The sequence below is a fragment of the Neoarius graeffei genome, chromosome 2 (assembly GCF_027579695.1).
Source record: "Neoarius graeffei isolate fNeoGra1 chromosome 2, fNeoGra1.pri, whole genome shotgun sequence".
Classification (NCBI taxonomy): Eukaryota; Metazoa; Chordata; class Actinopteri; order Siluriformes; family Ariidae; genus Neoarius; species Neoarius graeffei.
The window spans coordinates 100,778,496-100,805,129 of record NC_083570.1 but is presented as its reverse complement, the minus strand read 5'-3'; the positions used below and the strand labels follow the sequence as shown (position 1 = coordinate 100,805,129).

General features: G+C 40.4%; 1 protein-coding gene across 1 annotated transcript in view; it reads left to right on the top strand.

Moving 5' to 3' along the window:
- Positions 1–26,634, top strand: part of gabra6a (gamma-aminobutyric acid type A receptor subunit alpha6a) — a 59,517-nt gene that overhangs the window by 7,759 nt on the left and 25,124 nt on the right. The window contains exons 4-8 of the mRNA XM_060903995.1: positions 261–481; positions 561–643; positions 732–875; positions 9,856–10,008; positions 24,396–24,643. Of these exons, the coding sequence (XP_060759978.1) occupies positions 261–481; positions 561–643; positions 732–875; positions 9,856–10,008; positions 24,396–24,643 (849 nt within the window). The remainder of the gene's footprint in view (positions 1–260; positions 482–560; positions 644–731; positions 876–9,855; positions 10,009–24,395; positions 24,644–26,634) is intronic.

The window sequence follows — 26,634 nt, the reverse complement described above, 5'->3', positions numbered from 1 at the left end:
CCTATATCTTGCTCTGAAAAGCTTCTCCTGATAGAAGATCATCTTTTCAGTCAGATTGTAGCATGTTTAAGCCATGTTTGGGCTGTAGGTGGCGTTCCTGAGACTTGTGCCGTCAGTGCAAAGCTATAGATCAATTATCAGACACCAAACATGTCTTGGCTCGTCTGGTAAATTTGGGATCAAGACTTCCAGATTCTGATAGACCTTTTTTCCAATGTTGAGGACCAGCTCAGAATAAAAGCATGTTTCCTGTAACACAGGAGTTCACGATGGACATGTTTTTCCGTCAAATGTGGGTAGACGAGAGGCTGGTGTTCAACGGTCCCATCGAGATCCTGCGCTTAAACAACCGCATGGTGGACAAGATTTGGACTCCAGACACCTTTTTCCGCAACTCGAAGAAATCCTTGGTTCACAACATGACAACGCCGAACAAGCTGTTTCGCATCATGCAGAACGGCACCGTCTTCTACACCATGAGGTACACTTATAGAGAAAGAACATCTCTTATAACTCAGGGGCTGTGTTCATTTTCAGCTTATACAAATTTCTATTTTCAGGCTGACTGTGAATGCAGACTGTCCCATGATGCTGATGGACTTTCCCATGGACGGCCATATTTGTCCTCTCACCTTTGGAAGCTGTCAGTGTTTCAGTCATCATCGTAATCAACATCCTCATCACGGTTCTTCCAGATGTTTGACTTTGCTGCCATTTTGTGCTTTCTGTAGATGCTTACACCAGCAGTGAGATTATTTACACGTGGAGGAAAGGCCTGGAGAAGTCTGTAGTCATCCCTCCAGAGTCCTCCAACTTACTGCAGTATGACCTCATCGGACAGATGCTCTCTAACAAAATACTGAAGATCAAAACAGGTAATAATTGGTTAATATACATTTCTGATGTTTGAGCATGGCTATAGTACAATACAGTGGCTTGCATAAGTATTCACCCCCTTTGAACTTTTCCACGTTATTGTGTAAAACTTGGAACTGAAATGGACTTAATTTCAAGAATGTACTCTAAATACCCCATATTATTCGATTCACATTCACTGGATATGACCAGTCGTGCACTCTGATTGGCTACTCCACTACTAGGATATCAGCTCATATACCATGAGTAGAGAAAAACAAAATGGTGGAGCATGTTGCTGAACCAACCAAGGACGAAATAAAAACTACTTGAAAACAAAACCCCAAAAATTATCAAGTATTTAAATGAAACAGAAATAGTTAAAAGAATATAGTCCCCCCCCAATATCTCCTGTTCCACACTCCAGCCCAGTCGGTGGCAGTAATGCACCTTTAATAATAATAATAATAATAATAATAATAATAATAATAATAATAAGTTCAAGGCGGCACGGTGGTGTAGTGATTAGCATTGTCGCCTCACAGCAAGAAGGTCCGGGTTCAAGCCCAGCGGCCTTTCTGCATGGAGTTTGCATGTTCTCCCCATGTCTGTGTGGGTTTCCTCCGGGTGCTCTGGTTTCCCCCACAGTCCAAAGGCATGCAGGTTAGGCTAATTGGTGGCTTTAAATTGACCGTAGGTGTGAATGTGAGTGTGAATGATTGTCTGTGTCTATGTGTCAGTCCTGCGATGACCTGGCAACTTGTCCAGGGTGTACCCCGCCTTTCGCCTGTAGTCAGCTGGGATAGGCTCCAGCTTGCCGGCGACCCTGTAGGACAGGATAAGTGGCTACAGATAATGGATGGATGGATAATCAGTTCAATTTATATAGTGCCCTTCTCACACCCAAGGTCGCTTTACAATTAGGAAAAAAAAGAGAGCCCACCAAAAGAGAGTCAGGATCTAATTCTTATGGTGTAGCTACTACAGTCCCACCAAGGCGCATGAAGATGCCACCTGCACAGCCACCGCGACCCCACCGGGCAACATCGCTCAGAACACTGCACCATGGATCCACAAAGCGAGCACAGAAGCACCACCACACAGAGCGCTGGTATGTCCCAAACCACCTGCACAGCCATCACCACTCAACATTGCTCAGAACACTGCACGAAGCACAAAAGCACTGCTGCACAGAGCACTGGCCAACCCCAGTGTTAAAAAGAGCAACGAGCTCACTGCAGTCCATAGCGAGGAGCACAGGCATCACCCACGGCAAACCAAGGCCTGAAGGAAACGGACACCAAAACTGGGTCCAGAGTTACGCCACAACCGGTGGACAAAACACTCAAACAAAAAAACAAACATCAAACTACCCAAGCACAAAAAAGAAAAACAAAAACAAAAAAAAAGAAAAATGAAAAGCTCCGGTGAGAAGCAGCAGCCAAAACTCGCACAACGTTCTCTCAACCGGAAACAGAAACGGAGTTCAAGGTGAGGTTTAAGTTGGTTTGTCAACTGCCAAAAAACCTTAAAGAAGAAGAAGAAAACACCCAAAAATACAAAAAAAGAGCAACAAAATATGAAATAAAAGTATTTGATGGAAAGAACATATCGTTTTTATTTTTCAAGAATTATTATTATAGCATTTTTCACAAATTGCTCCTGTCATTTCACCGGTTTGTTTACATTCTAAGCAGAAATGATTTTGTCAGACATTTTGTATAAAGTTTTTATTTATCGAATTTGCAAAAAATAAAAATAAAAATGCTGTTTCTCAAAATCCAGTGAATGTGGATAGAATAAAACAGTTATTCCACTCAATCTCGTCATATATGGCTTATAGCCGACTCAGTGCCCCGCGCCTGGTCAGCTATCAGCTCATCTACGACTCGATTTTGTAGAATAACTGTTAAAAATTAAAATAATATCTAAAGTCTGTGATTGTATAAATATTTACACCCCTAAATAAGCACCTAATTTAGTTTTGGGTCCACCATTTGCCATTAGAAGTCATGAGAAGTCATTAGTTGAAGAGGAGACTTGTGTGAAAATAAAGTGTGACATGGTCGCAATATAAATACACCAAAAGACTGACTGGGGAATGATGGCTTTAGTTAGGAAGCAACCAAGAATCCAGGTTTAAATCAGCAAGATTTAAATGCTACCACCACCATGCTTCAGTGTTGAGATGATACCAATCTTGTAATCTTTATTTCTTAAGATAAAAATACATATCTTAAGTTACAAACCTTAAACAACTAAAAACATTAAAATATAGACAAAAAAACTACAGAGATGCTCAAAATATCCTGTTCATAATTTATACTTAAAATGAGTCTATTTATATAAGAATTCTTAAATCTATTGGAATTTATTCAAGGGTGATGGCTACTGCTTTTCCTGAGGTTCTATGATGTTTCTTTCCTTTTCGGTAAAATAGCATATAACAGCTGGGACGGGTCTAAATTACATTTCTTAAAAAATATTAACATCTGCTTTCTCGAAGATATTCCGAATATTTACTTTATTTGAGCTATATTTCCTTTTAGAAGATCTGTCTAAAAGTTTCTGAATTTGTGTCCGATCTGAATCGGAAGCACCATAAATAAAGTCCATACAAAAAACATTAGGTAAAACTAAAGTATTAACCCTCATCCTACCATGCTATTTTACACTTTAATCTTACCATGTGGGGTCCGTTTGGACCCCAATACTTTTCTTTAAAATTAAAGCTTATAAAGACAAAATCACCAGATAAGTTTTGTTCAGAACATCTTGTATTAATAACAGCAATACACTAAAGGGCATAAAGGCATAAAGGCATAAAGAACACACTTAACCTTCATCCTACCAGCCAATTTTACATACACAAACTACCAGGCAGGGTCCGTATGGACCCCAGGAGGGAATACCTTGAAATCAATGCAGTAAGAACCAATTCAATGCAGCAAACAGGCATAACTTTATTGAAGAACAAAATCCACTATGGCTGAATAACAATGATGTATTATAAATGCAATAACATTGCAATAATATTGCAATAACTAACATACATATAGCAAATTATAGCGCCACAAAAAAAAAATGGCATTATATACATGATTTTTGCAGCTCATGCAGCTGTAAAACATTCTGGATTACAACTTAGGTATTTTCTTACAGAATTTAAAACAAAAAAGTAATTGTAAAATAATTTAGGGCTGTTGTTTTGCAGCCTGTGCTTATTGCAGCAGTGGGGTCCACACGGACCCCAAGAAGGAATGCCTTGGTAGTTTCATTATGGAACATAAAAGAAATAAAAGAAGTTAACTTTCAGTGTGCTATTCAATTATAAAATGAAAGACAGATAAACTTTACTCTGGGGTCTGGTTGGACCCCAGTAACAAATTAATTATACCTTCACAATGCAAAAAGCTGATCTTCCGGTGCTTTAGTGTTTTAATTAAGACATAAATTCCGACAAATTCATAAAACGGTGAGGCAGTCTGTCACATATTTTTAAAATGGCAAACAAACATATAGGTGCGGGGTCCAGATGGACCCCACTTGGTAGGATGAAGGTTAAAAAGTCGATCTATCTCTACTTTAGAAAAACCTTCCTTTCTGAGTGACCTAATTACATACAAACAACATGTATTTGCCTTAGTTAACTTAATTTAGCCTGTACATGCTTAGTGTATTTACAATGCTCTTGAAACGTTATCCCAAGAATAGGCAATTCTACACATTGTGGAATGTTATGAACAGGAGATAGCTCTTGGCCATAGCCTTGATGGTGGGTGACATTGTGGAACAGCAGGTAGTGTTGCTGCTTCACATCTTCCTGGTTGAATCCTGTGGAGTTTCTCATGTTCTCCATGTGTCTGTCGGAGTTACGTCTGAGTTTTCAGGATTCCTCACAAAAACATGCTGGTAGGTGGATTGGCTGTTCTAAATTGAATAAGTGTGTGTGTGTGTGTGTTACTCTGCAACAGACAATCATTCCATTCAGGGTGTATTGCTGGGTTTCAGTCTCGTGACTTTTCTTAGCGGTTTTACCAGAAGTGAATAGCTGGTGGTCTAAACGGCTGCCGTAGTGCAAACAACTAGCGAGAAGTTATCAGAGTACGCTCGTAATCTAGAAGCCACTGCTGGCTTTAGATCTATTCAGAAGATTGCTGTGTGCAATGGAATCGACCCCTACAGTCTGGGAAAGAAGGATTTGTCATACGATCTTGAAAACTACCCTTCAGTCGAGTTCCCCGACATCTCGAACTATCTGGTGTTGCAGACGTCCCTCTACACCGCAAAACAGATGAAAGCGTGGAAGAGTATGGAGGCTTACAACTTTTTTGTATGTGGCTGGGTAAAGGACCTCGCTATCAAGTCGCTGCCCAATGAATCCTGTATTGTTTTTGCCCGTGTAAGCATTTTTTTAAGCTTTTCGTTCACGTTTTTACAATGAAGTGCTTCAAGTTGAAGTGTAAACAAACAACAGTTGGCTTGATTCTCACTTGTGTTGGCTCTTATCTCTCAGCTAAATCATTCACAAAGATCATCAGAAACCCCTTTAAAGACCTGGATCTTAGTTAAACAAGACGGAGAAGTGATCATGGCGCATTGTAACTGTACGGCTGGGGAAGAATTGTGTCGCGACCTTCATGCATATGGACTTTGTGAGGAGTAAACAAAGAAACAGCTGGGGACTTTAGCGCTTCGTGACTAAAAAAAAAGTACAGTAAAATAACAACACATAGCAAGAAAAGTATTTGGAAAACACTAAGGCCGTAGCTGAGAGGGAAATACAAACCTTTCACCAAGTGATCACTGCAAACTCCAGCACGCTTCGACTCGGCTCCCTTCGATTTCAGCGAGAGGTTCGAAAGCCACCTTTCTCCACATCTTTTTGTGAAATCCTGTGTTCGTTCACCCTTTTTTATTAGTTCACGGCGAACCCTGAAGAAACTTTTATCAGTTTCACGGTTTCGAACAACCTAAAACAACGCAAGCATAAGGCATTTTTCATGCGAGCAATGCAGCTTCTCCGTACAAACGCTTTGTCAGCTGAGCTTTGGTAGACCACCAGCTAAAGTTTTGAATAACTAATGAGGCAGATTTGACATCACATGAAACCCAGTAGTTCTTACCTTGTGCCTCGTGTTCCAGGAACAGGCCCTCACCCTGATCAGGATAAAATGGTTACTGAAAATAAAAGAACAATGCTAGCCTCTGTAATCACTGACTAAAACAGATCAGTACTTGGACTGTATCTTGCCCCACTTTGGATAAAAGCATCTCTAAATGAGTTAATGCAAATGTATTTGCCATACTGATGGTCAGCTGGCTCCCTGAGTGTCAGTCTAAGGTACTTAACTGGTCAAGGCTAATTTGTGCTGTCATCTGTCTTTAAAAGAACACTGAAGGATAAAGCCTATTTCAGGCTCTGAGGCCATAGAGTGCCTAGGAAGGGGAGATTTATAGGTAGGCAAAAAGCAGCATCCCCCTGCTGAGAAGCCATCAACATCACTGTGGCACAGAGAGAGGATCGGGTATGGGCCTGAAAGGCAGGACTGTGGCCTAGTTAACAAATCAGAAAGGGCATACAGAGCTCCACTGTTCTTTTCGTCTCCCTAGTGCATCGTTTCTTTCCTGTCTTCATAGGTTCCTGAAACTGATTCAAATAAATTCACTTTCTCAATTTGTTCCATGGCATAAAAATTTTAAATAGGGTTTGCTTTTCATGCATGTGCAAACAAACTACATGGTAAAAACGTGGCCAGATCTTGTCTAGAATCTTAAAAATGTCCTTTAATGTCTTCTAATCAGGGCTTTGAACCAGAATTTTTTTCCTATTGGTTCGTTCCGAACAGAAACGGAATTTTAACGTTTCCGGTTTTGGGTTCCACCATTAAATAGACGTTCCCGAACCGGTTAGAACAAAAAAATTTCGTTCCCGGAACGGTTAATTACGTTCCCTGTCAGCTGTTTAACAAATGGCTATAAAATTATGTCTCTGTCTCATCCAGCTTAAGCCAAATGTAGGCTAATTCTATTACAACCTTCATTAAATAAGACAAGAAATAATTCAAAACAATTATTATTTCAAATGTTGGCGATTTGGATTCTCAGTATGTCTTCCCATCTACACAAACAGAAAAAGTGCCAAAAATGAAAGATAATTCGTTTAGTGTGTTACCAAAGGCTAGTCAGGCCCTATGCATTGATAGGCTAACAGAGGTTAACGTCATTTAATGTTCGCGAGCCTCTCATTAACATGGACAAATATATTGATATCGTGTTTGAATAACGATAGACTGCAATATTTACCTCTTATTTAAGATGTGGAGACGTGATAGTAGTCCACCCTCCCACTCTTTCCATTCAGTCAGCGAACGTCACACAGGAAGTGAACCCCAGCGGGTCATAGAAACTTGCGCAGGAGAAGAATGACTTTTTTATTTGTAGGCTACGGAAACTTTGAGGAACGAAATAAAAATCGGTATTAACCGGTTACCATTATTTTTAATAAGTGTTTCTGTTCCGGAACATAAAAAATAATAAAGTTTCTGGTTTTGTTTCTGTTCCATGTGAAATAGAAAAAGTTCCCGGTTTTCGTTTTCGTTCCTTGAACCGGTTCAAAGCCCTGCTTCTAATTATAATCAATATAATGGTTTGTACAACCAACCAAATGGAGATCATGTGCTTTTTAATATTTTAAATCTCTCTATATATTCGAGCGACGGCTACAATTATCGACACCTTAATGATCTTTTGGCCATTACAAAAGTAGAAAAGACTTTTAATACATAAATTGTGCATGAATAATTACTCAAACTTCCACTGGAAAATAAATATAAGTTGATTCCCGATTACTTAGCGTATCAGATCATGTGACACCGTTCCACAATTATCGACACCTTTGTTCACAGTTATCGACACCGTTCCACAATTATCGACATCCAGATGATTATTTATAAAAATAATAATCGGTATATGGCATTAAGTTAACAAAACATACTTTTTATTTAAAATTTGTTTTACCTAGACTTATATTTAGTCCAAAATATCTTTTATATAAATATATGGATGTCGGTGTTTACGTAAACGAGGAAGTAATTCTAATGTTTGTAAACAAATGAACTGATAATGTTTAACCTGTCAGAAAATCTTTTTGTTCCACTTTCTACCCACTTTCTAAGTATTTTTCCAGATCACATTTTGTTAATCATTCGTTGTTGTTTGAATTAATTTCTAGTTTTGTAGTTTACCAATAAATGCCAACAGGCAATTGACGTCGTAACCGCTGAAAATCCAGGTCAAAGGTTGCATGTCATTCCTTGAGCCAAAATATAAAATGTCTACTGATATTGTAATATGTGGTAGATATTTACAACAAACTGCAAAAAAAAAAAAGAATATTTTCTGAATGGAATAGAAAAATCTGAATATTTCAAGCATGTAATTTTTTATATGCTAGGAATTTAATTCTGGTCTAATTCTATTTACTGCAATCGAATTCCAAATACTCTATAAACGTTCCATTCTGTTGTGAATCAGAAAAATATTATTATAAATCACAGCACGGGCGGCATGGTGGTGTAGTGGTTAGTGCTGTCGCCTCACAGCAAGAAGGTCCGGGTTCGAGCCCCGTGGCCGGCGAGGGCCTTTCTGTGTGGAGTTTGCATGTTCTCCCCGTGTCCGTGTGGGTTTCCTCCGGGTGCTCCGGTTTCCCCCACAGTCCAAAGACATGCAGGTTAGGTTAACTGGTGACTCTAAATTGAGCGTAGGTGTGAATGTGAGTGTGAATGGTTGTCTGTGTCTATGTGTCAGCCCTGTGATGACCTGGCGACTTGTCCAGGGTGTACCCCGCCTTTCGCCCGTAGTCAGCTGGGATAGGCTCCAGCTTGCCTGCGACCCTGTAGAACAGGATAAAGCGGCTAGAGATAACGAGATGAGATGAGATGAGATGAGATCTATTTCAACAATGTTACCCAAAGATCGATACATAGCAGTTGTAAATGTCACTTAATTCCACAGGGTGTCGATAATGGTGGACACCGGTGAAAGTGATCACTATTATCGACATCGCACATGACTCTCAAATGCACGTTTAGATACAAAATGGCGAGAAACAAAGTAGGTTTCGATGAGGATATCATGAAATATAGGTGAATTTGATCAGTAAAAACATGCCCATGATCTTTCCACCATGCTTACCTGTGATGATAACGACCTCAAAATTTTCCTCAAATTGCTGACCGTGCTAAAAAAAATTCCATCTCAGGTAACGAGCTGTGTCATCAGACGACAAGATCAAAGGGTGAGGGGGGTCTTCTGGTTGATCAATTAACCAATAATAACTGTTGGAACTGAAACTCACCTTTGTAAGATTGTTTTATATTGGTAAATCTGAAAAGGTGTTGATAATTATGGACTGTCTATACTGTAGCCATCGCTCAAGTAGATCATCTCATCTCATCTCATTATCTCTAGCCGCTTTATCCTTCTACAGGGTCGCAGGCAAGCTGGAGCCTATCCCAGCTGACTACGGGCGAAAGGCGGGGTACACCCTGGACAAGTCACCAGGTCATCACAGGGCTGACACATAGACACAGACAACCATTCACACTCACATTCACACCTACGCTCAATTTAGAGTCACCAGTTAACCTAACCTGCATGTTTTTGGACTGTGGGAGAAACCGGAGCACCCGGAGGAAACCCACGCGGACACGGGGAGAACATGCAACCTCCACACAGAAAGGCCCTCGCCGGCCCCGGGGCTCGAACCCAGGACCTTCTTGCTGTGAGGCGACAGCACTAACCACTACACCACCGTGCCACCCCAAGTAGATCATAATAAACAAATTTACAATTAATTTCTAGGACATTCCAAGAATATTCGCTAAATTGCCAAAATTCTCCACTTCCATCTTGTTCTGTCAGTATAAAAAGTTCAGCCTTATTCTGGATTTTTTTCTCCTCATAGTGTGCTTCTGGATCAATCTTGCTCTCTTTCAGGCCAATATTCCGTCAAGGTAGTCCATTTCGTCCTCCAGAGGAAGCTCGGATATTATCTGATCCAAACGTATATCCCCCTCATTATGGTGGTCGTCCTGTCCCAAGTGTCGTTCTGGATCAACAAGGAGTCCGTGCCTGCTCGCACCGTCTCTGGTAAAAGAAAAATATTCACTGCTCATGGGTGATTTTGATTTAATTACTGATCATTTTTACTGGTATTATCAAAGTGCAGCTAATTATCTTTTTAAACTCTTTACCAATGACTTAACCCAGAGTATCCCAGATTTGAGAGTCATTTCAAAGGAAAAAGACAACATTAAAGTATAGTTTCATGTTATTTGACGTTATAATTATATAGCACAGTACTGAGTCTTGTCAGAATTTCATTTTGTAAATTGTTCTTGCATTAATATCCATTACAGTTCCATCACAGCAATACCCAAGCATGTATTAAACAACCAGAGAACTTCCTCATCGGAAGTGCACATGTATATTGGGGAATTACTGAAATTATTTTGTGGAAGAAAAATCATATTATATTATAATCCAGTATGTACTGTTCAGGATGACGTTTTTGTGTCAATTCCTCCTCCGGACCTGCAGAGGATGCTGTTCACACATTAGAAGGCGTTTAATATTCTGCACACAATCCAATGACAAGTGAAAGGAGTGGTTTTCAAATCTTGAGTTGGAAAGTGAAAGAATTTTGTGGTTTCTCTGCTCCATCCATTTCTTTTAGGTCATGTAATCAGTGCTTCGGATCAAAGGATATAGAAGAATAAGAACAGGGCTTTTGAAGAAGCCTTTATTTGTCAGATGTACATTACATCCATCCATCCAAGTGCTGTTCATTCACTCCCCCCACCCACACATTTTTCTGCTGACCAGGGAATCGAACCAGCGACCTTTTCATCCCAGCTTCTCTAACCTTTAGGCCATGTCTGCTGTAACAATAATAGCAAGTGCCACCAGGCAAAACAAACCTCGCCCGGTAGCACTTATGATGAATATAAAGGAAGATATCACGAAAAAAAAAAAATAGGTACCCTATGGGTCCATGTGGCTACTGCTTATGAATAAAATAATTTTCTGATCCCATGTCCATACAGTAAATATAGCATATATGTATATTTACTCTGAGGCAGTAGCCACAAAAATGAAGCATAATCCAAAAATCAACAGTTTAAAAATTACATTAGTAAAATATACCAAGTCTCATCTCATCTCATCTCATCTCATTATCTCTAGCTGCTTTATCCTTCTACAGGGTCGCAGGCAAGCTGGAGCCTATCCCAGCTGACTACGGGCGAAAGGCGGGGTACACCCTGGACAAGTCGCCAGGTCATCACAGGGCCGACACATAGACACAGACAACCATTCACACTCACATTCACACCTACGGTCAATTTAGAGTCACCAGTTAACCTAACCTGCATGTCTTTGGACTGTGGGGGAAACCGGAGCACCCGGAGGAAACCCACGCGGACACGGGGAGAACATGCAAACTCCACACAGAAAGGCCCTCGCCGGCCACGGGGCTCGAACCCGGACCTTCTTGCTGTGAGGCGACAGCACTAACCACTACACCACCGTGCCACCCTAATATACCAAGTGTCTGTACTTTATATTATTCTACTCTTACACTACCGTTCAAAAGTTTGGGGTCACCCAGACAACTTTGTGTTTTCCATGAAAAGTCACACTTTTATTTACCACCATAAGCTGTAAAATGAATAGAAAATATAGTCAAGACATTTTTCTGGCCATTTTGAGCATTTAATCGACCCCACAAATGTGATACTCCAGAAACTCAATCTGCTCAAAGGAAGGTCAGTTTTATAGCTTCTCTAAAGAGCTCAACTGTTTTCAGCTGTGCTAACATGATTGTACAAGGGTTTTCTAATCATCCATTAGCCTTCTGAGGCAATGAGCAAACACATTGTACCATTAGAACACTGGAATGATAGTTGCTGGAAATGGGCCTCTATACACCTATGGAGATATTGCACCAAAAACCAGACATTTGCAGCTAGAATAGTCATTTACCACATTAGCAGGCGGCACGGTGGTGTAGTGGTTAGCGCTGTCGCCTCACAGCAAGAAGGTCCTGGGTTCGAGCCCTGGGGCCGGCGAGGGCCTTTCTGTGTGGAGTTTGCATGTTCTCCCCGTGTCCGCGTGGGTTTCCTCCGGGTGCTCCGGTTTCCCCCACAGTACAAAGACATGCAGGTTAGGTTAACTGGTGACTCTAAATTGAGCGTAGGTGTGAATGTGAGTGTGAATGGTTGTCTGTGTCTATGTGTCAGCCCTGTGATGACCTGGCGACTTGTCCAGGGTGTACCCCGCCTTTCGCCCGTAGTCAGCTGGGATAGGCTCCAGCTTGCCTGCGACCCTGTAGAAGGATAAAGCGGCTAGAGATAATGAGATGAGATGAGACCACATTAGCAATGTATAGAGTGGATTTCTGATTAGTTTAAAGTGATCTTCATTGAAAAGAACAGTGCTTTTCTTTCAAAAATAAGGACATTTCAAAGGGACCCCAAACTTTTGAACGGTAGTGTATCAAATGTTAAAACTGAGAAATTTTATTATGTTTTGAAAAATATATGCTCATTTTGAATTTGATGTCAGCAACACGTTTCAAAAAACGGTAGTGTACCTCTTACAGTTTTCGAAACTGAAACCTCCGAACCGAGGCTGACACACACGCTGTCGCCATGACCGAAACTCTTATTTCCTGGAAATGGCCCGGCGCTAGAGCTCAGTGGACCTCACTTTCCCTCTGTAATAAGCATAAACATGTCTGAAAGCGATTTCTTTAGTCTAGTCCATTTATTTCGAATGGTGAACCGAATTGTATACACTCACCGGCCATTTTAATCGGAACACGTGTATGTGCATGCGCAATGTGCGATTGTTACACTTACATTCTTACAGCATGATGATGTAGTGCCTAGTGCCTCTATACGAGGCAGTAGACAGAACAAAAACAATTTTGGCCTTTTTGGTGACCTTGACCGAATGACTCTGAAAATGTTGGAGATTCTATTTGAGACCAATCCCCATCTATTCTGAAAGTTTCATGAAGATTGATCCAGCCGTTTTCCTGTAATATCGTTTCCAAAAAAACAAAGAAACCCGACCGAAAAGAATACCTCGCTCCCTGGTGGACTCTGTCCTGGGTGAGGTAATAATAAAATCTGAGACATATTAAATAAAATTAGACTTAAACTTAGACTTTCTTTATTGTCATTCAGATTTGCATCAACAATACACATCAGAACGAGATTTCATTGCTTTGGCTCAGTGTAGTGCAGAACAAAACAGCAGCAACTATATTACCTGAGAAAATATAAATACAATTATAGAAAGTGTTTCTATGCAGAGCAAATAATTAACAGTTATTCCACAAAATCGAGTCGTACATGAGCTGATAGCTGACGAGGGGCGCAGCCCCCAGTCGGCTATAAGCCAGGCACGACAAGATTGAGTGAATAATTGATTTATTCTCTCCACGTTCACTGGATTTTGAGAAACAGAGCATTTTTATTTTTAATTTTTGCAACTTCAATAAATTAAAACTTGATATAAAATGTCTGACAAAACCATTTCTGCTTACAATGTAAACAAACCGGTTAAATGACAGGAGCAATTTGTGAAAAATGTGATAATAATAATTCTTGAAAAATAAAAAGAGACACGTTCTTACCATCGAATACTTTTATTCCATATTTTGTTGCCTTTTTGTATTTTTTGGGGTTTTGTTTTCGAGTAGAGTTTTTATTTCATCCTTGGTTGGTTCGGCAACACGCGCCGCCATTTTGTTTTTCTCTACTCATCGTATATGAGCTGATATCCTAGTAGTAGAGTAGCCAATCAGAGCGAGTGATTGCTCATATCCAGTGAATGTGGATAGAATAATAATAAATAGACACTTTCATTTGTTCATCTTCAGTAAGTGCTTGCTTTCTCCTGGTCAGGGTGGCAGTGGATTTGGAGCTTATCCCAGGAACACTGGGTGGACAGGACACCAGTCTGTGGCACAGACACACATTCACACACTCACTCACTCACACCGAAGGGCAATTTAGAGTCAGCATACACCTTCTAGCAATCCGAGAGCATATTAACTAAAAATATAGACTGTATCTCTGCACTGAGCTAAAGACTGTGATGATAATTACGAGATGCATCACATTTTAAACGGGTTACAATTTAACATGCAACTTTAAAAACTCTGAAACTTAGAACTCATCTCATTATCTCTAGCCGCTTTATCCTGTTCTACAGGGTCGCAGGCAAGCTGGAGCCTATCCCAGCTGACTACGGGCGAAAGGCGGGGTACACCCTGGACAAGTCGCCAGGTCATCACAGGGCTGACACATAGACACAGACAACCATTCACACTCACACCTACGGTCAATTTAGAGTCACCAGTTAACCTAACCTGCATGTCTTTGGACTGTGGGGGAAACCGGAGCACCCGGAGGAAACCCACGCGGACACGGGGAGAACATGCAAACTCCACACAGAAAGGCCCTCGCCGGCCATGGGGCTCGAACCCGGACCTTCTTGCTGTGAGGCGACAGCGCTAACCACTACACCACCATGCCGCCCGAAATTTAGAACTAACTATTGGAAACGCTTTTCTGCTATTTAGATACATTTTTATAAATGGAATATAAATTTGATTCATTATTCATCACAATAATATGTCTGTTGAACTATATTGTATTTATATATTAACTATATATTACCTATTTTATATTAATTATATATTTTCTGAATTTAATAATGTGGATATAGATTATTAGCATAAGTTTATACACATCATCAATGGAAACCAGCATCAGCTGAGTGGATCTTGCGTTTAATAAAGTTGTTATTATTATTATTATTATTATTATTATTATTATTAATAAACCAGCTGTCAGATTACAGTGCTGGTTATTTCAATATTTACAAATGATCCTACATTCTTAGAAAAAAAAAAAGGGTTCCTTAATGGTTCTTTGGATCATTCATGGTTTTAGCATTTGAAACCTTCAAAGCCCTTTCCCTAAAAATGTTTCGGGTTTTTGGTGCAGTGAGATTCTGTTTAATTAATTTTATACTTCGTGTACTTGGCTTTGTTTCTTTATGGATCTTCAAAACTACTTTTAGTAGCGCAGAAGCCATGGCCTAATGATTAGAGAAGCAGATTTGGGACCAAAAGGTTGCTGGTTTGATTCCCTGGACCAGTAGGAATGGCTGAAGTGCCCTGGAGCAAGGGACCTAACCCCCAACTGCTCTCCAGGCTGCTTGGGGTATGTTGTACATCGCTGTGCATAAGAGCGTCTGCTAAATGCTTGTAATATAATATAAAGTAATGAGAGATACTGCTCAGATGAATTTGGCCCTGAGAGTAACAAGCTGCATTAAAAGTGTGAAGAATGACAAATCTGAGCCAAAAAAGAAAATTAGTTGTACATTTAATCCAAGTCTAATTTATAATCTCACCTGCCACCTGGAGGAGATCCAAAGATGTGCGTAGATGTGCGTCTGTTTCCAAAACAGTGTTTATATAGCTATGAAAATAACAAGTAATAAAAAGTCTGTAAAGTAAAATCAAGGGTGAAACTTTAGCCATGATACTGAGGGAGGGGAAAGTGCTGTTAATTCACTCAACTCCTGTCACATTTTTCCTGTCGGTCCTGGGAATCAAACCAGCGACCCTTTGGGCCCAAGGCTGCTTTTCTAACCTTTAAGCCATGGCTGTCCTCAATAAAAAAAAAAAACCTTGAATTGGGGGCATCTTCATAGATAACTTCACTGTCACTTCTGATCCACCCTTACAAAAAAGAAGTTTATTCAATTGTGCTTCTAGTATACTTCTTTTAAACTAAAAATAAGAGCGTATGCTTTCAGTTTACTTTTTATTTACTTATCAGAGATATACTTAATAAAGTTATACATAAGTATACCTGGCTTATACTGAAAAGTATATAGAAAAGTCGAAGTATATTAAGCTGATACTTAAACTTTTGATCACAATATACTTAACAAAAGTGTAATAAAGTATTAAAATATTTGTGCCTTATGTTTACAGTGGTGCTTGAAAGTTTGTGAACCCTTTAGAATTTTCTATATTTCTGCATAAATATGACCTAAAACATTATCAGATTTTCACACAAGTCCTAAAAGTAAATAAAGAGAACCCAGTTAAACAAATGAGACAAAAATATTATACTTGGCCATTTATTTATTGAGGAAAATGATCCAATATTACATATCTGTGAGTGGCAAAAGTATGTGAACCTTTGCTTTCAGTATCTGGTGTGACCCACTTGTGCAGCAATAACTGTAACTAAACGTTTCCGGTAACTGTTGATCAGTCCTGCACACCGGCTTGGAGGAATTTTAGCCTATTCCTCCGTACAGAACAACTTCAACTCTGGGATGTTGGTGGGTTTCCTCACATGAACTGCTCGCTTCAGGTCCTTCCACAACATTTCCATTGGATTAAGGCCAGGACTTTGACTTGGCCATTCCAAAACATTAACTTTATTCTTCTTTAGCCATTCCTTGGTACATCTCCGATTCCAAAAAAGTTGGGACAAAGTACAAACTGTAAATAAAATCGGAATGCAATAATTTACAAATCTCAAAAACTGATATTGTATTCACAATAGAACATAGACAACATATCAAATGTCAAAAGTGAGACATTTTGAAATTTCATGCCAAATATTGGCTCATTTGAAATTTCATGACAGCAACACATCTCAAAAAAGTTGGGACAGGGGCAATAAGAGGCTGGAAAAGTTAAAGGTACAAAAAAGGAACAGCTGGAGGACCAAGTTGCAACTCGTTAGGTCAATTGGCAATAGGTGATTAACATGACTGGGTATAAAAAGAGCATCTTGGAGTGGCAGCGGCTCTCAGAAATAAAGATGGGAAGAGGATCACCAATCCCCCTAATTCTGCACTGACAAATAGTGGAGCAATATCAGAAAGGAGTTTGACAGTGTAAAATTGCAAAGAGTTTGAACATATCATCATCTACAGTGCATAATATCATCAAAAGATTCAGAGAATCTGGAAGAATCTCTGTGCATAAGGGTCAAGGCCGGAAAACCATACTGGGTGCCCGTGATCTTCGGGCCCTTAGACGGCGCTGCATCACATACAGGCATGCTTCTGTATTGGAAATCACAAAATGGGCTCAGGAATATTTCCAGAGAACATTATCTGTGAACACAATTCACCGTGCCATCCATTGTTGCCAGCTAAAACTCTATAGTTCAAAGATGAAGCCGTATCTAAACATGATCCAGAAGTGCAGACGTCTTCTCTGGGCCAAGGCTCATTTAAAATGGACTTTGGCAAAGTGGAAAACTGTTCTGTGGTCAGACAAATCAAAATTTGAAGTTCTTTATGGAAATCAGGGACGCCGTGTCATTCGGACTAAAGAGGAGAAGGACGACCCAAGTTGTTATCAGCACTCAGTTCAGAAGCCTGCATCTCTGATGGTATGAGGTTGCATTAGTGCGTGTGGCATGGGCAGCTTACACATCTGGAAAGACACCATCAATGCTGAAAGGTATATCCAGGTTCTAGAGCAACATGTGCTCCCATCCAGACAACGTCTCTTTCAGGGAAGACCTTGCATTTTCCAACATGACAATGCCAAACCACATACTGCATCAATTACAGCATCATGGCTGCGTAGAAGAAGGGTCCGGGTACTGAACTGGCCAGCCTGCAGTCCAGATCTTTCACCCATAGAAAACATTTGGCGCATCATAAAATGGAAGACATGACAAAAAAGACCTAAGACAGTTGAGCAACTAGAATCCTACATTAGACAAGAATGGGTTAACATTCCTATCCCTAAACTTGAGCAACTTGTCTCCTCAGTCCCCAGATGTTTACAGACTGTTGTAAAGAGAAAAGGGGATGTCTCACAGTGGTAAACATGGCCTTGTCCCAACTTTTTTGAGATGTGTTGTTGTCATGAAATTTAAAATCACCTAATTTTTCTCTTTAAATGATACATTTTCTCAGTTTAAACATTTGATATGTCATCTATGTTCTATTCTGAATAAAATATGGAATTTTGAAACTTCCACATCATTGCATTCCGTTTTTATTTACAATTTGTACTTTGTCCCAACTTTTTTGGAATCGGGGTTGTAGAATGATTTGTGTGCTTAGGGTCGTTGTCTTGCTGCATGACCCACCTTCTTTTGAGATTCAATTCATGGACAGATGTCCTGACATTTTCCTTTAGAATTCGCTGGTGTAATTCAGAATTCATTGTTCCATCAATGATGGCAAGATGTCCTGGCCCAGATGCAGCAAAACATGCCCAAACCATGATGCTACCACCACCATGTTTCACAGATGGGATAAGGTTCTTATGCTGGAATGCAGTGCTTTTCTTTTCTCCAAACATAATGCTTCTCATTTAAACCAGAAAGTTCTATTTTGGTCTCATCCATTCACAAAACATTTTTCCAATAGCCTTCTTTTTGGAGAGCAGTGGCTTTCTCCTTGCAACCCTGCCATGCACACCGTTGTTGTTCAGTGTTCTCCTGATGGTGGACTCATGAACATTAGCCAATGTGACAGAGGCCTTCAGTTGCTTAGAAGTTACCCTGGGGTCCTTTGTGACCTCGCCGACTATTACACACCTTGCTCTTGGAGTGATCTTTGTTGGTCGACCACTCCTGGGGAGGGGAACAACGGTCTTGAATTTCCTCCATTTGTACACAATCTGTCTGACTGTGGATTGGTGGAGTCCAAACTCTTTAGAGATGGTTTTGTAACCTTTTCCAGCCTGATGAGCATCAACACCGCTTTTTTTGAGGTCTTCAGAAATCTTTGTTCGTGCCATGATACACTTCCACAAACATGTGTTGTGAAGATCAGACTTTGATAGATCCCTGTTCTTTAAATAAAACAGGGTGCCCACTCACACCTGATTGTCATTCCATTGATTGAAAACACCTGACTCTAATTTCACCTTCAAATTAACTGCTAATCCTAGAGGTTCACATACTTTTGCCACTCACAGATATGTAATATTGGATTATTTTCCTCAATAAATAAATGACCGAGTATAATATTTTTGTCTTGTTTGTTTAACTGGGTTCTCTTTATCTACTTTTAGGACTTGTGTGAAAATCTGATGATGTTTTAGGTCATATTTATGCAGAAATATAGAAAACTCTAAAGGGTTCACAGACTTTCAAGCACCACTGTACTTGTAAGTAAAGTAATCTAATACTTCTTGGGACTAAATTGGCCCACTTTTAGCTTTTAAAAAGTATACTTTAAGCCTAAGAGAAGTAAACTTGGCGTATACAACTAATATTTTTTATCTTGCACTGCAAGTCTACCACAAGTAAACTTATATACTAATACTTTAACTTTACTTAAGTATACTTAATAAAATGAACTTGAAGTATACTTCTTTTTGATAAGGGATATCACAACTCCACTGAGCATTTCCCAAAATAATTCATTCAGGGATTATGTCTCTTGCCCCGCTTGAAAATGTGTGTTCTGCCAACTGAGAATGAAATTGAATCCTAAAAACTTACTGAAAATTATTAAAAGTCCATTTGGTATCACAAAGAACTGATTTTGTATGTATTTGACGAATAAAGCCACAAAGTGAAGCTGTGCTGACGAGTCTACAGGTTAGGCTCGACAGCGAAAAGAAGCCGACAAAAATCCAAAATCCATCAAGCATCTTTGTATTTATAATAAAGATTAAACGTTCTTATAACTGGCGCAAAAGGACTTTTGTGCTAAAAGACCGTAAACCGTCTGAACTAGCAAGATATATTCCTTAAGTTATGACTGACTGCTAAGCGAAAACTTCCATTTAGTCATACAGGATCGAGCATAATGAACATTTTAGTGATCATTTTAACTGATCAAAAGCACTGACCAGCAGTTAATATCTCATCTCATCTCATTATCTCTAACCGCTTTATCCTGTTCTACAGGGTCGCAGGCAAGCTGGAGCCTATCCCAGCTGACTACGGGCGAAAGGCGGGGTACACCCTGGACAAGTCGCCAGGTCATCACAGGGCTGACACATAGACACAGACAACCATTCACACTCACATTCACACCTACGGTCAATTTAGAGTCACCAGTTAACCTAACCTGCATGTCTTTGGACTGTGGGGGAAACCGGAGCACCCGGAGGAAACCCACACGGACACGGGGAGAACATGCAAACTCCGCACAGAAAGGCCCTCGTCGGCCACGGGGCTCGAACCCAGACCTTCTTGCTGTGAGGCGACAGCGCTAACCACTACACCACCAAAAAACCCCAGTTAATATATAATACAGAACAATTATATTTTACTCTTGAATACTTGGGAATATTTAAATGTAGGTAGTTTCTCTGTAGTTACAGTTTTTATACATACTATAGCTATTGTATATTAAATAGTGTTTATTATAGATATGTGTCATGCCATGGGATTTTTGTACCAGATGCTCTGTTTACAGAATGCATAGAAAGAGCTTTGAAAAGCACGTGATATTTTGCACAGTTTTCGCTCTCTGAGCCAGTAATGCTTGTGTCACATATTGGCATTTCAGCCTTGTGTATGTACGGCGTATCAGGATACGTGGCAGTAAGAAAGGAACGTCATAGCATCGCCAGTTTACGTAGCTGATACTCTAGGTTGTGTAACACGATCTCCTTGTCCACCAGGGTGTGGCGTATTTTTAAATCTGTAGCAGCTTTGGTACATCATACATACGTCACATGTATGGCGTAAAAATGAAAGCTATGCAGCAGTGATGCAGTGGGAATGTTGCTCGAACACCTATTAGGCCGTGCAAACGTTTTAGTTGACATGTGTCTGATGAAGGTGGCTCTGGGGCTGGCTGGGTGGATGTGGCTGATGTCGTCCCTCTTCCCTTGCCCTTTTTGAGTCCTGACTTCTTCGCTGGCATGATGATTTCTTGACTGTGACGAATGACAATGAACGCAGCGTAGGGCCCTCTTTTATACCCACCTGTGAACACCGGTGGTATGCAGCAGCAACGTCACATGTAAGAACGAAACAGTTATGCCACGGCAACGCATCATACACCACGCATACACCTCAGTATGCCATAAGTTTATGTCCCTTGAACTCCATACAAACCCCAGATATGCCACAGGAACCCCACATGTAAGCCATGTACGTCACAGGACTTTAATTTTGGACAAAATATGCCACATTTCTTGCCATTTGACCAACACGCCGCTTACGTGGCAAGATACGAGACAGTGTTGCACAAGCATAACTATCAACGAATAATCACCTCAATAGCGCCCCTACAGGATACATTTACCACTTTTAATATCATCCACAACGGTGTTGGACTGAGGCTGGTTCTAGAGGACTTGAGACAGGGACTTGTTTTAAACAACTACCGTGTAGTTACTGTCCAGAACTGGAAACAAGTCAACACTCAACAGCGTCCATTCATTGTCCATGTACTGACTGATTCGGAGTCCTGCTCTCCATGTTTTCAATGCTGCATGTTCAGAGTTTAGAAAGGATAAAAACACATTTTATGACTCACTGTCTTGTATCAACAACAGTCCTAGCTTTGTTGTTAACATTTTGTACAGGTTAAAGTTGGTCCCATGTTAGAAACAGAGTATCGGCAACTAATATTCTGACATCATTGGCACAGTGCTAAAAATTAATTTGGCATGGTGCCAACCAATCAATGAGGCATCAGATTAAACTACCGATAGCCGTTGTCCATGACATCATGGACATTTTTAAGGCTTTCTACCTGGAAAATGGACCATTTTGGGTTGCATGCACATGATTTCCTGTCAGATTTACAGTCCAATTTCCCTAGGTCCAATTTCACTTTGGTTTGTATTTCCTGCATACAAAGGCTTGGTAGTGTAACGCAACTCAAAATCCATAATTTGAGCATCTGGTTGGAAAATCTGGTGGACTGACACATATTTAGATTATAGATAGATATTTTAGACATATTGTGCATAATATAGGTATTGTATATGATGTATATTGTATATAATCAGAGGTGGACAGTAACGAAGTACATTTACTTGAGTACTGTACTTAAGTACACTCTTTGAGTATCTGTACTTTACTTGAGTGTTTTTTTTTAAACTTATGACTTCAACTTCACTACATTTGAAAGGCAAATATCGTACTTTTCACTCCACTACATTTCTATCAAGGTCCTCGTTACTACGAAGCGGCTTTAAAAGTGGATGTTTTTTCTTTTCTTTTCTAAAACGTGATGGTTTTTTCACAGGTGACACTGAGACAGCCGATCAGTAATCACTAGGGTCACGTCACGTCCATAGACTGTATAAAATCAAGTTCAATGATTTCTCTGCAACATTATTTGAACTCGATCAGTTGATGGCAGAACAGAAGGAGGCGGTTCTTCTGGAGAACGTACGCACTCATGGCCATACCTAGAACCCATGTTTCAGTCTTCCGAAGGGATTAAAGATTCATTTCATTTTAAATGTTTGCTTTGTTTGCCAAAAACGAACCACTTCACGGCCTACAAAAACTCACCATCCAACCTGCGGGAGCATATTGAGGTATATAAATGTTTTATTCCAAGAGAAAGCTTGCAATGAAGTTGTCTGTGCTTTTAGAGCTAGCGATAACGTTGCAATAGCTATGCAGTCTGGTTAGTCAAATGACTTTCTATGGATTTGCCCACCAAGTTGCCACAGCCTTGTCCACGGGTAATGTTAACACATAGCTAGTTAACTTGGACACTGTTAGATAGCATGTAAAAATGGAGTTATGCTAACATGAATAATGTTAACTTATCTGAAGTCTTTTCAGAAATTTGTTTTAGCATAATCTTGCCAAATAAACAGAATGTAGAAATCTTTATTTTCTAGTAGTATTCGCTATCCAATATGATTTCGAGTTTGAAAAGAATTTGCTAGCATGTCAGGTGGAGCGTCACTGACTAGCTAGCTTAACGTTAAACCACCATGATGCACAGCATGCGTTCATTTTGTGAATTCACATTTCTGTCTTTGGTAATGGCATCAGGTTTTGTAAACGTTGTGTCAATAATACAACAATGTGTTGACAGAAAATGTACTTTTAATACTTAAGTATTTTTAAAAGCAACTATTTCAGTACTTAAGTAAAAATTTGGGGGCGGCACGGTGGTGTAGTGGTTAGCGCTGTCGCCTCACAGCAAGAAGGTCCGGGTTCGAGCCCCGTGGCCGGCGAGGGCCTTTCTGTGCGGAGTTTGCATGTTCTCCCCGTGTCCGCGTGGGTTTCCTCCGGGTGCTCCGGTTTCCCCCACAGTCCAAAGACATGCAGGTTAGGTTAACTGGTGACTCTAAATTGACCGTAGGTGTGAATGTGAGTGTGAATGGTTGTCTATGTCTATGTGTCAGCCCTGTGATGACCTGGCGACTTGTCCAGGGTGTACCCCGCCTTTCGCCCGTAGTCAGCTGGGATAGGCTCCAGCTTGCCTGCGACCCTGTAGAAGGATAAAGCGGCTAGAGATAAGGAAGGAAGGAAAGTAAAAATTTGACTGGACAACTTTCACTTGTATCGGAGTAACATTTAACCAGTGGGATCTGTACTTTGACTTAAGTAATGAAGTTGGGTACTTTGTCCACCTCTGTATATAATAGTTATACTGGCTATTGTAGATTGCATATTTATTATAACGTCTAAGTGCGGCACAGTGGTGTAGTGGTTAGCACTGTTGCCTCACAGCAAGAAGGTTCTAGGTTTGAACCCAGCGGCAGATGGGCGCCTTTCTGTGTGGAGTTTGCATGTTCTCCCCGTGTCTGCGTGGGTTTCCTCTACAATCCAAAGACATGTGGTTAGGTAACATGGGGCGGCCTGAGCCTGAGGTACCCTTGAGCGAGGCATCTACCCCCAAATGCTCCCCGGGTGCTGTTAGCATGGCTGCCCACTGCTCTGGGTGTGTGTGTGTTCACTGCTTCAGATGGGTTAAATGCAGAGGAGGAATTTCACAAGTGTATGTGTGATGAATAAAGTTGTTCTTGGTCTTCTATATTGTCCATACTGTATATTATATATACATTTTTCTTATATTGCATATACATAATTTACATATACATATATTCACACTTTATTTTCCCTTCTGTATCGCTAGAGAGACACCAACTGCCGGAACCAAATTCCTTGTGTGTGTCAACATACTTGGCCAATAAACATGATTCTGATTCTTATTTGTCCACCTCTTGTTTAAATACATGTTACAGTTGGACTCCTGTGAAATCAAAGGAGAGGCTAAGACCTGAATTAAACACTTAAATGTTTTAAATAAACATGGTAAAATGGCAAAATATATATTCCTTCGTCTGACTTTTTCCATCGTTACTATAATCACCTTGAATTTCCAGAAAATGCAGATTATTACCAAGAAAACTTGTCAGGTAATGTTAGTATGCTAGCTAGATTCCATGTCTCTAAACATATCTACATAACTTGTTTACTTCCTCATCACTTTAACGCTCTGTAATCCACTCTGATCTGCAGGAGTCACCACCGTCCTCACCATGACCACAATGAGCATCAGCGCACGCTCTTCTCTACCCAAAGTGGCCTACGCCACTGCCATGGACTGGTTCATTGCTGTCTGTTTTGCCTTCGTGGCCTCGGCCCTGGTCGAGTTTGCTGCCGTCAATTACTTTGCTACGCTGGAGGCCAACAGGATGAGACATCAACTCTCCAGAGCTTCTGCCCTGGGGTCCATCGCTGAGGGGAGTGATGATGAAGATGAGTCGGTAAACACTGCAGTCCTATACTCACATTGTATCATACCTAGAAATTATAAATAGTGCTTCTATTCAGAGAAACCTGGCCAGATGTATGTACCGTACAAGTGCTAATACGAGTACTCTGAGCATTGAGAAATCCTTTTTGACATAGAAAAAACATTCACGGTTCATCTTAATACTGAATAATATAATCCAACTGTTCAAATATTAGGCACTGTTTCATCAGAGTGATTTATTTCCCATTTTTTGGTCAGAAGGTTTCTCTTGTATGGTAGCTCCTCAGAGAATAGTGCTGGCTGTAAGTCAAATCACGGGTTTATATTAACGTACTTATTCTAATACGATATTGTTACCCATCCACCTACAGTTTTATGCAGGTATCTAATCAGCCAGTCCCTTGACAGTAGCACAATGCATCAAATCATACAGATACAAATCAAGAGCCTCAGTTAATTAATGTTCACAATGTTCAAATATCAGAATGGGAAAAATTGTGATCTCAAAGTGTGACTTTTTTTCACTGTGGCACTGTGGGTGTTGGTTTGAGTCAGATGGACTGGTTTGAGCATTTCAGAAACTGCTGATCTCCTGGGGTTTTCACACACAACAGTCTAGAGTTTACACAGAATGGTGCGGAAAAACAAAAAAACACTGAGTTGAGTGGGTGACAGTTCTGTGGGTGGAAACAAATGCCTTGTTGAAAAGACAGGTCAGATGAGAGGTCAGAAAATGGACAGATGGAGCAGTTCGAGCTGCCAAGAAGGATATAGTGACTCATATAATCACTCTTTACAACCGTGGTGAGCAGAAAAGCATCTCAGCATGCAACAGCAGAAGACCACATTGGGTTCCGCTCCTGCAGCCAAGAACAGGATTCTTAGAATCAAGAACAAGTTCCTATTAAAGTGGCTGGTGAACCACAGCCTTAAATTGTGTAGATTTTTGCAGCTATTCCATTAGTTAAACTTCTTGCTAGTTAAACTAGCTGGTTAACGCAGGTTTTATTGTTGTTGTTGTTTTTCTCTGCCAGCATAAAAATTGGTTTGGAATTTGGTTTTAGGACACCTCTTGAGCAACTTAAAGACATTTTTGTTTGTTTGTTTGTTTCTTTCTTTCTTTTGGAAATAATGTTGCTAGCCATGCTAACTAGCCGAACTCCTTCCTGAGCTCAAGAAAAGTAGATTTTTAAACATATCTCTACTTCTCAACTCTGTCCGTCATTTAAGCCTACCATTGCCTTTGGATTATTTTATACTCATACTTATCTTCTGCATAGAAATATAATAATTAAAACGATACGCAAATGTGGCAGTGATAGTCATGTTATCCTGTCTACGTTTCACTTCTCGGAAGATGAACACAAATCCTGTAACTTTGACTTGCTCCGCCTCCCTGGATGATTTTAAAAGCTTCTAACACACACTGACAGAGACAGATGTGGAAGCAGTATTTCAATAATTCAATTTATTTATAAAGCTCGCAGCTCATATTGCCAGAGAACAGCTTCATAGACATCTGGGCTTGAACCCCTAGTGAGTGAATCAAGGGTTACTGTGGCAGGGCAACAGCATTCTGGCGCAGGCATGAGGAAGGAGCACGAAGATGAGCCAACGCTCGCAAGGAGGTGGCCGCCTTCTGGCCCACACCATTTGTTTGTTTGTGAACTGTGCCACATGGTAGGCCCAGAGCCATGTCAAGTGTGCTGTGTAGGAAAATGAACAGGAGAAATTAATTTTGTAGACACTCCTGTATGCATTGTAACAGGCTGAGCACATGTGTGATTCCTATCTGCAATCCTGAGCTGGATATGCTAATAGCACAAGCACGTGCTGTCTCCAGAGAATGTCTCCCATGTGACCGGCTCATACGTGGCGTTTTAAAAATAGCGACCATATTAGAACCACGCTGCATGAGTATTCTGTTATCGCTCCTACCTGAGATGCTACGACTCCCCTGTTCCATCTCTCTGATGCATATTGAGGAAGAGGGAAAAGGGG